This window comes from Mixophyes fleayi, chromosome 3 (genome assembly GCF_038048845.1).
Source record: "Mixophyes fleayi isolate aMixFle1 chromosome 3, aMixFle1.hap1, whole genome shotgun sequence".
Classification (NCBI taxonomy): Eukaryota; Metazoa; Chordata; class Amphibia; order Anura; family Limnodynastidae; genus Mixophyes; species Mixophyes fleayi.
Window position 1 is genome coordinate 271,329,690 of NC_134404.1, and position 14,217 is coordinate 271,343,906.

Here is a 14,217-nt window from a genome sequence, read left to right on the forward strand (position 1 = left end):
CTCTACAAAACCAAAAAATAGGCAAACAATATATTATGCAAAACTAATTTTCAAATGCATAAGGGGTCATTCTATAGTAGGGCAGTTAATAAAATTGATATCAGGAAAATATTCATATAATTTGACGGCAGATAAGAACTGCTTGGCTCACCTAGTCTGCCCAATTTTTAACCTATGGTAACCTTAAACCCTATTTGATCCTTTAATCTTTGTAAGGATATCATTATGCCTATCCCAAGCATGTTTAAATAGCTATACAGTATTAGCCTTAACCACCTCTGATGAAAGACTAATCCACTTACACACTACCATTTTTGTGAAGTAGTTTTTCCTCAAATTTTCTCTGAACCTACTACTTCCTTCCAGTTTCAGTGCATGTCCCCGTGTTGTAATATTTTTCATCCTTTGAATGTTTGTTTCCCTCCTGTACCTTGTTAAAACCCTTGATATATTTGATAGTTTCCATCATGGTCCCCAGTTCCCTGCTCCAAACTTTTGGGGTAAGTATTGTGCAGTAGGCCATGTGCCATTTTAGTTGCCCACTCTTTATACAGTCTGTAATGTATTTATATCCTTCTGGAGATATGGTCTCCAGCCCTAAACACTATTCTAGATGAGGCCGTACAATGGCATTATTACTTTCTTTCAGCTACTGATTCCTCTCCATCTGCAACCAAGCATCTGGCTTGCCTCTCTTGTTGGTTTTTTACATTGCTTGCGTGCCTTTAAGTCACCTAAAATAGTGACTCCTAAAGACCTTTCCTCCTCAGTAGATTCCACTACAGTGCAATGAATACTATATTTAGCCTTTGAGTTTGAGACCCAAGTGCATGATTTTGCATTTTTTTGGAATTAATCAATTAGTAGTTGCCATTCTCATAACCATTCCACTAGTCTACCTAGATCATCAATCATTTGTTTTGCCCCTCATGAGGTGTCTGCCCTGCTGCATATCCTTTATAAGGTTTTTACTTTTAAAGGGCAAACCTAAAAAACAATGACTCATATCAAGGTTAGGTTAATCCGTTAAAGCTGACTTATGCAATTACAGCTTGCTAAACACGTACTTTTATTACTGTAATCAAACTAAATTTTCTGCCTACTTCACTTTTAAAAATTACTTCTCAATAACATCTTTTTAACTAAATTTTAGTGTCATTTCAAAAATAGTCCTATTTTTTAAAATGCTTTAAAAGGTCATTTACACACATACTCTTTATAGAATATACCGCCTACACTGAAGTAGATTTATGGTTGCATATTTTTAGTAATTTAAGAGTACCTGTCACCTACACATAACTGTTCACACAGATATTTAAACAGAAGTCATAAAAAAAAAAAAATCTGCTATACCTCCTGTGTGCTTGCTTGGCCACACCAACAGCTAGTTTAAATAATTTATTATTTATGGAAGGCATTTATTACATGAAGGAGACAAAGGGGCTCAGCATTACCCAATTTGTATTTTTTCTTTTTATTTTATAAACGGTCTGCATGCCAATAACAGTAGATCCCTGGTGCACTATTAATGCATGATATGTACATCTTAATATGTCAAGTCCACAGAGACCTAGAATTCTGAACATGTAATAAACTCATATTTCATTTTTAATGGGCAGCATAAGAAACCAGAAGCCAGCCTTTTCCTATACATTTTCCACACAGAAGAATATGCCAATTTAGTGTGTTCTTTTACACTATATGCGCTTGAGAAGAGCTATGCTGAAGCCATTTGTCCTACTTGCACACTGCTCCTGATAAAATCATTAATATAAAAAAAAAAATTCTTGCAGCTCAATCGACTTGGATTTTAATATAAAGACACTCCTGGAAGTAAGATGATAAAGGTGATGTGCTTCATTAGAGTGGCAGGTAGCGGAGCATTTCATACTTTATGATTTTTCATTTGCAAATCTGTAAAGCACTTGCAATTCATGTGCGAGGTGCAGAACAGATTTTACAGTGAAAATCCAGGTTACTGGACCCAGCTGTACTCTTCCTCCTGCAGAGGAAGGGACACCTCCAGCTTCACCCAGTCACTTCATTTTTAATTCATTTAAATAGCAGACAGGTTTTATGAGTTTGCCCAATGCCGGTCACAAATCATGCACATACGTCTTACAATGCCAGCATATACTACATATATGCTAGTGTTTACTGGTTTAACCAGTATATCCAGTTATTCTAAATCTGAGCATGCTCAGTATGGCTTTGGATGAGTGTGTATGGTATGCCCCAGATGACCCCCATTGTTTGATTCCAACATACCCTGTAATTATTATCTCGGGATAGCTTTGCGCGCCAACACCCCAGTTACCACCACTGATGGGCCATTCCTGTAATGAACAACAAAGCAGAATTACCAGTTAGCTGAATATGGAAAACATGCATGAATGTGCCATGAATGAACGGGATCAGTACACACCTTTTTACTGTAACCTTGTCGCTTTTGCCTGGCTCCGACAGAGTAAAGTGCAGGTATAAGGTCCACATTACAGTCCGCAAAGTACTCACAGCAAGTTACAGGAGATTCATGTATACTCAGAGGATAAGGGTTTTCAAATATAGGATATCTGACATAAAGAAATAGATTACTATCGAGGGACATAAATATAAATTGTACTAGTTGATCAAAATTATGTTTTATCGACATTTTATAGATTTCTGAAAATTAATAACGTTAAAAATTACCATTGAGCAATATGACTTATATAAAGTATTCCCAGTTAGTAAAGTGATGTCCTGTCATCAGACAGGTTTATGTATTGAGGGTGGATATTTCTTTTAACCAAGTTTGCAGTAGATGGATGCTTAGTGTCAATGTTACATAGTATTACTGACACATGTAAAAAAAAAAAATTCAAGTGTGTTTGCAAAAGAAAGACAAATTTTGGAATTTACATTTTAAAAAGGTAAAGAATCCGTTTGTTTTTTTAAGATATCATAACTGCCAGACACCCAATGGCACTTGATTCATGTACAATGTATCTGAAATATTTACTTTCTGAAATAATACTGGCTCTAGTTTTTAGCAAGACGGTCAATATTTACAACTGAACTCCCTTCTTCCTCCGAGCGATGAAACGGTGATTCCAGTCTGGCTGATAAGGCAAGCAGGAATTTTTGGAAAGTCATGAGGAGCAAAATAGGAAAGGGGTGTTTGAGTAAACTATGGAAGGTTTAAGGGGCTTGTTTTAAGATGTAATATTTATTTTGTTTTAAACAAAGCTTTCTTTGTGGGGGGTGGCGAGATGTGCCAAGAGAAGCGGGAGAAAGAAGGGTGCATAGTAAGAGAGCGCAAGAGTGTAAGAGCAGGGTCATCAAAAACAATTTTGGGCCCTGGTACAGCAACTTCTTGTGGCACTTTCCATAACTGACTAGGTTGTTGGCTCCTACCACTACAGACAGAGACAAGGAACCCCCAAGGCAGGCCCGGACCACGGTACTTTGTAACTCTCCCCCATCTCTTGGCGCCCCTGGTTAATAGGATAAAGGGTAATGTGCGGCCCTTAAAGGAGTATCAAGTTCCCCATCACAGTAGCTTGGTGAATACTGAACATACATTTTATTGTCTTACACTATCACAATTAAAGCAGGACTAAGCCCAGACTGAAATACCAAAAGGTATTAAGTGATTTTTAAAGAACATTTACAGCCAACTAGGAATAAAAAAATTACTATATATGAACTTTTACTGCAACACAGAGATTCCTAGAGAAATACACTATAACAAGACCAAACATAAAAAATATAACATTACTTGAGACCAACACATTGTTTGTGTAATACTATTTGAAGCTAGCAGAGTAGTCACATACTAACAACGCAATATTAACAGTTGGAGCATGGAAATGTGTTGGATATGTGAGAAGGAGAGAGCTGCTTGGGGCAGTTATAAAAATTAGCTCTGAACAAAAGTAATGCAACTATAACTGTACTGGATAACGGTCCTGTTTTCCAGTGGCATACGAGATGCAGTTAAAGTGAAACCATTACCATCACTGTATTGAAACAGACAGTAAGAGCCAGCCAATAATAGCATTATACTGATCAAACTGCTTCAGTGTTCATCAACAAACAAAATAATTTTATTACCATCTGGCTAGGGAGCCAAGATATCACTCTGAAAAGCAGGACTGGCATTCTTTCCAGGCGTTAAGTGATATAAATGGCGTATAACACTAATGGCCACCCCAGGCACATAACCTGGATCCCCTTGCTGTTATAGTTAGAGCATTGCTTCAGGTAGCTCTTCGTGTCCATTGTAATCCTGGCCCAGACTTTTTTTTTTCCCTCCTCTTAAGAGCAGAAAACCAGCACTATGCTCCAAAGTATTGCTTTTGTTTAACTTTATATACAAAAAAATGTGTTGCTATAATTTGTGGCATTAAACCCCACCATTTATCACCAGAACACAAAACTACATAAGATAAACCATTCCTGCAATTAGTTTAGTGTGTTGCATTTAAGTAAATCTTACCCGTTTTGTGCAAGATCTATAACAACTAAATCTTGTTCTAGAAGTACAACCACAGCGTAGGGATCTTGGAAATCTATAAATATAAAAGTAAATGAAATATTGCAAGATCTTAGCCATAAAAAAACCAAAAAACAAATCTACATTTCCAGACTGCTAGTCAGTCAATGCTAAATCGTGTAATTATATTATGGAGTATTCATGCATACCACTAGCATTCAAGCCAACGTTGTTCTATATACTTGGGTTATGAATTTTTGTTCATTGTCAGTTGTATCCAGGGGCCCGATTCAATAAGGATCTTGACTTGAGAAACTTCTTATTTCAGTCTCTTGGACAAAACCATGTTACATTGCAAGGGGTGCAAATTACATTTCTGTTTTCAACATAAGTTAAATACTGACTGTTTTTTCATGTAGCACACAAATATCAATTTTAAATTTCAGTGTACAAATAAGCTATCAAGTATTTGTGTGCTACATGAAAAAAGTCAGTATTTAACTTCTGTGCAAAACAGAAAACTAATTTGCACCCCTTGCAATGTAACATGGTTTTGTCCAGGAGACTGAAATAAGAAGTTTCTCAAGTTAAGATCCTTAATGAATCAGGCCCGATGTTACTAAGGTAGAGCAACAGCAACTATTGCAAAAAAGAAAAAAAAAAAAAGCCCCAACATTAAACATCTCAATCATGGGAAGGTCACTAAAATGCAATATTCCAGTTTAATCTCATGGTGCCAGCAGCGACTTGGCATTTTGAATGGTGCAATGTGGCTACAAAACAAAGTTAGTTTTTAAAAGCCCCTATTATAGAACCATAGAAACGGAGTAACAAACTGCCGCTCTGTGCATGGGTCCGAACAGTGACCGTAGTATTCCTTTCATTATTTGTTGTATTAACTACTGCTATATCCATTCACAAATCAATCAGCACTTTAGTCTATGGACACCTTAATAATGAATACTATTCCACATGCCCAATGAAGTGAGTTACAGTAAAATAGGTGATATGAGATGTCCATACACAAAAAAATTCAAACATACTGCACTTACAAAATGACATTTTAACTCTGCATCATATATCAAGAAATGCAGCAGTTACACTGTTGAGCAGTAGGTGGCTCCCTAGTGCCACTTTGCATATATTGAGATAATACACCACTTGCACAACAATTACCTAAATAAATGTCATAATTGCTGTTATAACAATGCAGTGACCAAACGCTTTGTATTTTAAACGTATTTAAAAATTATTAAGAATTATAGACAGGATTAAATAGGTATAACGCTTACAGAACCCTCAAATACATATAGGCATTGAAAAATGTAAACATGAATGTGAGCCAACAGGATGATACAAACATGTCTTCAGGTAATCATCCGCTTTGTTTGGTGTTATTTTGGACTTGTCTGCACTCTTCAGTGCGATTTATCATATTCAAAAAAACTAGGAAGCACTTGTTTATGGACTTAACTGCTGCATATGGGCATACACACAACACTGGAAGAGGTAAGCTCTGGCAGGAGGGAAAGTCGCCCCATGACCAGTCTTGCTTTATACATGAGGACCATCCCAAGGTGGCCGACAGCGCTTCCTTTGGTGTGGATGACTTAACATGCTTAACACTAGGCTAGTAAGAACAGTCTTACCAGAAAATTCAGTCCTAACATAAGCATCCTTTAGAAGAACACAAGCTTAATCTTGGCATAAACATATTGCACCCCATGTGTAAGTTTAGACATGTACTGAATATTAGTTACTGTTTATTACCTGTGTAAATATACTTGTTCCTAAAACATTTCTATTTATAGATTTTACAAATCTGCGTCATCCTGTTTCAGACGATACTAAGCAATGTGCTGATGTTTGTAGTCTCCTTCCCCCCCATTTGTCTTATTGTAAATCAGTACAATAACCTTTCAGCAATCTGGCGATTACTTCCACAGGCTGCAAGAAAACGGCACTGTCATTACGGTGCCCAATCCAATTGGATGACAGACAACCATCGTTGCTTTCATTTATAATTAGCTTGAGATGGCAAACCAAAGAATAATCCCTTCCCTCTTTCTCCAGCACACATCAAAACCTACCTATGGGGGTGCAATACATTTCTATGCCAAGATTAAGGGAAAAACAGGTGTATACTTTGTACCCATGACAATTATTAAACAACTTGATTTCAAAAATATAATAAACATTTTTGCCTTTATATAGAAAAACACTTTTAAAAATTACTTCTAGATCACAGGTAACTTGTAATGACAAACTATATAAATATATATATATAAAAATGAAAGGTTGCTGATCTTATTTTTACCAAAACAGATAAAGTGGTGAAAGCAGTGGTGGAATTATCACCATTACAGGGGGCGCTGACACTACAGGGCACACAAGAGATTGTTATATGGCAAGGTCATATCCAGTCTGGGCTTTTCTGTGCATGTGCCAGACCCAGGCATGGTCAGAAGAGTCCACCACTACGCTCCCCTAAAAAGTGCGGACCCAGGAGGCTGGATTGGCATAGCTGGACCTCCCCCAAACTTTGCTATGGTTGCCAGCGAAGCATATTGGTTCTAACTTGCTTGAAACGGTTGAAAAGGTAGCTATAGACCAGTGTTTCTCAAACAGAGTCCTCAGGGTCCTAACAGTGCATGTTTTCCAGATGACATGGAAAATAAATTTACCATCTTTGGATCTGCTACAGTGTGTCAATCAATAATCATTACACCTGTGCTAAAGCAAGGAGATATGGAAAACATGTACTGTTAGGGGCCCTGAGAATCAGATTTAAGAAACACTGCTACAGTGTTTTAATTTATTTATTTATTTATTTTTTAAACACTTACCATTAGGGTATGGAGTCTCACAAAGGGTAAGAAAATCCACAATTCGGTAATCCATTTCTAGGACAGCTGTGCTTTTTCCATGCATGACTGTTAAGCAAGGTCTTCTTCCCACTGTGTCATAGGCCAGGCCACCCGATAGTATCATAAAAGGCTCCCTGAAAAAAAAAAAAAAAATGTAGTAAATATTTTTAATTTAAAAAAGAATCTGTTTCTTACTTTACTACAACACTGTACATGGGAGCTGATGCAGATTTGGTCACAAAATAGGGAGTAAATGACTTAAATATATAATTAAAAAAAAAAAAAAACACGAGGGAGAGCACGAAAATTAGCATATTTCCATCCATATGCAGAGTATTGCACATTCCGAGACACATCCTCAGGTTCCGCACCATATGCTTTACAAGTAGTCCCCACCAGCAAGTATTTGAACCTGCCCTATAGCAGGGACAAAAGACAGGCCTCCCAAATACAAAGTACAGAGTAGACTATTTTTGCAGAGCAGTCAAAAACACGATTTCAATTTACAGAGCTAGAATGTTTGGAGTGTGTGTAATTTCAGGGGTGTTCCTTGCTGTTCCAGTCTGCAAAAGGACTTCATTTTTACACCTCTGAGGTGGTGGCCCAGTGTGAATTTGAAGGTGCACAGTGTGATGGAGTGACAAAAGTAACAAGGGCACATCCTTGTATTTGTGTGTATTGTTTTTACACGCAACCTAGTAAGTATTTCTGCCCTCACCTAAATACTTATGTTATTTTGATCCAACTACTTAAAATCAGGACTGCTCTAAATTATTTTGACTTAGGGGTGCTTTGAAAATATTATGGAGACCATAAGGATGCCTTGAACTGAGAACCACTGCCATAGACTGACAAGTAAAATTAAAGTTCAGGAAACAAAACACAGAATATTGTGCTAAAGAAGGGACTACAAAAGCTGCATTTTTGATCCATCACTCCAGACATTGGAGCAATCTAAGTGGCTGATGCAGAACATTGAGCCTGGACTCAGCTTTACAGTGAGAGTATATCAGCATTATAAAATAGTTCTTCAGGAACATCATGACTTACTCTACAATAGTTCTTAAATGGAAAATTATCCTCCATGAATCTCAAAAATAAAACAACCTGAAAAAAAATGCAGACTATACCATGACATTGCTAAGGAATTTCATTTATCCCTCTATAGTTTTTTTTAATCAATTACCTATAGTTTAAAATCATATCTACATGAATTGTCCACTTAAAAATCAGTTTCAGTACTAAATCCCATTCCAACAATAAACACTGGAGAGAGGTATCTATGGTTTCTAGACATGTCAACTAGAACTGGAACGGATACAGATTAAAAAAGTTACTGATAGAACTACTGATTAGTTTATTTACACATTTCTATGAATTTGAAGCACTTGAACAGATGGACAGCTTGCCACCAGCTGGGTTTCACTCAGATATCAATCAAATTACTGGTCAGAGAGGAATACACATATAATTCCAGAAGCTGCTCAAATAATGATCACATTGTACTTTTAAAACTCATTTTCCCAATTCCTGCCATTAAATATGAACAGAGAAAGAATGTAACCTCTACTTCTATCAGGGGAGTGCTAGCAAATGTGGGCCCGAGATGCAAACACTGGCAAGTGGCTTATTGCACTGCCATATTATGGTCACATTTACAAAAACAACTATTAACGAAAGATGAAGCAAGTGAAACTCATGAGTCAGCAGTGATTTTCTTGTGGGGGTCTCAATATAATCAGTAAATATGTACATGTTGACATAAGTTCTATATACATTGGTGAGTGCACAAAGTCAGAGCTCCTTGGCTCAATTACAAGAGTGATGGGGGGAAATTGCCCATCTGACACCCATACAAGCTCCAATATGACAAATGTACCCCTCTTTACAACCCTATCAATGCCTATCTTATGGCTCTATTGTTCCTCTTTATTCGGCAAGTGCTAGTCCAGATATCTTTTGATTTTGTTACATCCATGTGAACAAGATTCTACCCAATATGAGGTATGTATATTAAACAACGAGACTGATTAAATAGCTCACCTTTATTTATTGGTATTACAAATTTAATGTTTGTCCCTTCAATATACTCCCCATTTGCACCAATACATGGCTCTAGTCTTGTTTTCCACTGGTGGAAGGCATGGAGCAAATCCATTTCTGTCACTTGTTTCAACATATCTGCCGTTTTCTTCTTTACAGCATCAACTGACTCAAAATGTGTCCCTTTAAGCACAGATTTAACTTTTGGAAAAAAAGATTAAAAAAAAAAATCGCAAGGTACTAAATCGTGCGAATATAGAGGATGTTCAAGTGTAGTAATGTGTTTGTCGGTCAAAAACTGCTTCAAAGAAAGTGCTGTGTGAGCAGGAGCATTGTCCTGGTGAAGAAAGAAACCATTTTTCCACAGTTGCAGCCGTTTTTTTCTGACTCTCTCACAGCTTTTGCAAAACTTCCTTATAACAAAGCTGACTAACTGTGGTGCCTTCTGGACCCCATTCTTCCCAAATTACACCCTTGATATCGAAAAAAACAATGCGCATTGCTTTGAATTTTGACAAGTTTTTTTTTTCCATTCTTGGTGAGGACGGTGTTTTCCAGTGCATTGACTGTCTTCTGGTTTCAGGATCGTACTGGAAGATCCTGATATCACCACAAGTGATTACTTTATGAAACAGGTTTGTATCAGTGTCAAGTTGCTGCAGAATGTCAACACAACATTCCTTGCAACGTTCTTTTTGTTCTGCTGTGAGAATCCTTGGGACCATCTTTGCACAAACTTTCGTCATGTTAAGATCCTTACACATACGGTGTCTTTGTCACAGTTCACAGATTCAGCTATCATTCGAACACTGAGTCGGAGGACTTTTCGAACAATGCGACTGATTTTTTTCTACATTTTCTTTGGTTCTTGAGGTGCAAGGTAGTCCAGGGCATTCATCATCTTCGACACGCTCACGTCCCTCGCTAAAGCTTTTGCGCCACTCAAACAAACGCGCACGAGAAGGCAGTCATTCCCATAGGCCGTAGTAAGCATTTGAAAACATTCTGTTGGTGTTTTGTGCAATTTTACTAAAAATTTCAAATTGACACATTGTTCAACTTTTAAACTTAGCATTTTTCGGCACTCTACAGAAAACACAACCAAACTAAATTGCAACTTACAAATCAACTGAACGTCAGAGTGTTGCAGCTTATCATGCAGGTTCAAGGTTACTACATATGCAGGTATAACCAGTTCTGACTGCTTTGTTTACTAGGTGGAATCACAGTCTCATTATTTAGTAGACAGATCTCATATGTAAGTCATGGATACTGCAAAGTCTATGGTAGCTCAGAGCCTCAAGAACAATTTATCCGGCCTGTAAGTGGCACTGTGTTAACTGCAAGATAAATGTGAGGGTAAAGCACCTTTGAAAAGAAATGAAATAAAAGTTAACTGTATAGGAAATTATTTCCAAGACAATGAAGCCACTTTTGATATATTACAAAATAAGCTAAAATGGCAGGTTATATTTACACACAGGTCCTGATTTATTAAGGAGGAAAGCAAAGCATGTTGCATTGGAGGGGGAGGTAAATTTAAAATGTGGGGACAAGTTTATACTTGGGTTAGAGCATGTCCTAGATCAACGTTAAATTTCAGTATTAAAATGAAGCTATCAAGTTGTCGAAGTCAGCAAATTGGATAAAGTCATTTCAATTAAAATCGAGCAAACTTGGTTGTCTGTTTGAAAAGATGCGTACGGCACGCTACGGCGTGAAAGGGCACACGCAGCTGCAACACGTGGCAACAACAATATTCAGTCTTACACACACTTTCGCATAAACACACACACTTGTAAAATAGTACACATTAATGGTAGTTGCAACAGTCATTTATGTCGAAATATAGTAGTATTTATGTGTAATAGTATAAGTTATATGCATATCAGTAAAACATATGGTACACGTTGAAGGAATCAAGTCATGTGTGGTATCATACTAATCCTCTTCGCATTTGCAACTGTCCGGTTCACTCTGCGAAGGAATCGCAGAGTGCATACGCAAGTTATTAATGTTAAGGAATTATGGACTATTATGATGAGTAATCTTGGCGGGAATATCAGATCTCATCCCCTGGAGAGATGACCCCCTCCTTTGGATTCCTGAGCTTAAACTAGCCTATGATCTGCAACCCCCTGGACCCTCCTGATGCCTGGACCAATAGAAGCAAGCCACACCTTTGCATTGTTTTACTGTATCTCTGGATGAGGAGCTGCTGCTTATATGCAAACAGAGTGCAGTCACCTAGACCACAGACTTCAGGACTGAATGACTGTTCACTGGATCCAGAGCGCCTGCGATAAGTAACGGCTGTACTTATTATTTCGCTAAGATATATCTACTGCTACTTTTTGAGAATAAATCTTTGTGCGTTGGAAACACAAAATCGAGATTCGACAATCGTTATTGGATAGCGACAAAACGCTCATAACAAAGTAATTATGTGCTACATGAAAACAGCCAGTATTTAACTTATGTGAAAAATAATAAACTAAGTTGCACCCCTTGCATTGTAATGAGGTTTGTCCAGGATCAAACTTACTCTTTTTACTTTGCTCTCCTTAATGACCAAAGTGTGTAGCATAGTGCATAGCAAATCAAAATGGGGGACAATACAACAAATGCACTCATGTGATTGGATCAAATAATTTGATGTGTTTGACACTTAACAATTCTTATCTATTTGTACAGACTGTATGCTGTTACTGATGGGAGAGGTGGCGAGTCCTTGAAAATATTTAGCATCATAAACAACCACCGGCTATTCGACACACACAAAAAAATGATATGGCCACTTCACAATGGGATGTGCCTTGTCCAGTGATTCAGAAGCGCAGGGCCTTCCCCAGCCTCCTACCCAAAAACACTCCAACGCCGCGCACACCTGCGGGTGGTACATGCAGCACTGAAGGGACAAAAGTTAGTGGGATATACCTCATAATTGTCCCAGAACCAAGACAAATGTCCCGATATACATGACAGTTGTGTCAATTGAGAATGTCACACCTAAATTAGCGTAGTTGGAAGGTAGTATGGATTGTTTCTCGTGCTAAATATATGCAAGAACGGACTGCATCTCCCATCAGTGACATAACCTGACACCCTATACTCTAGTCAGAACATCATAGCTATACACAATCTGCCAGCAGAAAGGGCATTAGTGCATTGAATGCTTGCAATGATTTCCTATACAGAAGATATGCTGACGAAAAGAATGAAAACTTGCACTTTAGATGCGTTTTAATGTTGTGTTTAACAGTTTAAGGCATTTTGATGCTTTGTTCTTTTACCAATATTGTACTGGCCGTTAACGTATGAGAAATATATTGGGCCATATTCTAACAGTAACATTATAATTTTAGAACATAAGGTGGGAATATGCCCTTAAGGAGACATTCATCAGGTTTTTAATGTGGTATTCAGGCTTCAGTTAGGAGCCGAAAAAGCCATCAACAGAGTATAGATGTGGTCAAGCCCCAAATATATCAATTTTTATTTACTATGTTTTCCATTTCAAAAGTACATTTCCCTCACATCTTGGTGTCTATAACTAAGAGGGAGAAAGCAAAGCATTAAACAAAAAAAGGTGTTCCGCAAAACCTTGTTCTAGTTAAACAAAGCAGCTGTGTCCCTCTGCTAATGTTGGTATTGTATGTACATGCATTACAATAATGTACTGCACGGATTTACATACTCTCACTGGATGAGTCTAAATTATATAGCTCCTTCAGTAAGCTATATATTCATCTAGTGTGTCTATGCAGCATGGGTTGACTGGAGCAAAAATGGAAAAATGGAAAGTACATGTTAACAATATACTCTTTTTTACCCCCCAAACTACTGGTGGCTACTTTTCTTTACAGTGTATAACAAAAGGATTTTAATATGTAGCCAATAATTTATTCTCCTTAGAACCCCAGCCAGAAGTACATGCATACATACCAGTGTGAAGTGCATCTAAAGTTTTATAGCAAACAGAAAAAACAGGTAAAATCTTGGGAGAGAAACATAACCCAATTCACAATAATACAACCAAAGAATGCATTTTATACTCATGTTAGCGCACATAAAAAGTGATACTGGAAACCATTTTTTGCAGCGATACCATACTCTGCATTTTACTTGTTTGGGATCCCATTATAGTAGCATATTTTTAGAACTCTACTTGTTCCTTTTTTTTCTGGTAAAATCACATTTAAAAAATGTTGGGAAGCCTTCGATGGTCTCCAAAATCCTAGTAAAACACCAGGAGGTGCACACTTACTATAGAACCCTCCCTTGAGATCAGTATAAATTCAAACGGGTGACATACACTCAAAAGTAAGGGTTATTAGGTGTAGGATATATCTACATGCTCCAATGAGCAACAACGAATATTTTAGAGAATATATATATATATATATAAATGAGTGAGAGAGAGAGAGAGAGAGAGAGAGAGAGAGAGAGAGAGAGAGAGAGAGAGAGAGAGAGAGAGAGAGAGAGGAGAGAGAGAGAGAGAGAGAGAGAGAGAGAGAGAGAGAGAGAGAGAGAGAGAGAGAGAGAGAGAGAGAGAGAGAACATTACCAATTAAAAACTGAACTGTTGTACCAAAATTCTGCCTTATGGTTGAATCACTGTACGAATCCTTTCACAACAAACTTCTACTCGTGTGGAGGTGATTCTCTATTTACAGTAAGAGTAGTTTCCTAAACCAACAAGGACAGAATCAGATGTTTTTAGGTGTACTTAGCAGTAAAGGGCTTAAAGTTTTGGGTTTTGTTTGTTTGGTTTTTTTTTTCACCAAGAAGCAGACATCAAATGGTGCTAAACAATTTAAAAATTTCTCAA

At 37.4% G+C, this 14,217-nt stretch overlaps 1 protein-coding gene across 6 annotated transcripts in view; it reads right to left on the reverse strand.

Moving 5' to 3' along the window:
- STXBP5 (syntaxin binding protein 5) overlaps nucleotides 1-14,217 on the reverse strand; it is a 248,540-nt gene that overhangs the window by 48,135 nt on the left and 186,188 nt on the right. For all 6 annotated transcript variants that reach the window (XM_075203587.1, XM_075203588.1, XM_075203586.1 and 3 more), the window contains 4 exons: nucleotides 7,324-7,478; nucleotides 4,481-4,553; nucleotides 2,426-2,573; nucleotides 2,269-2,336 (listed from right to left, as the gene is read on the reverse strand). In XM_075203587.1, the coding sequence (XP_075059688.1) occupies nucleotides 2,269-2,336; nucleotides 2,426-2,573; nucleotides 4,481-4,553; nucleotides 7,324-7,478 (444 nt within the window). The remainder of the gene's footprint in view (nucleotides 1-2,268; nucleotides 2,337-2,425; nucleotides 2,574-4,480; nucleotides 4,554-7,323; nucleotides 7,479-14,217) is intronic.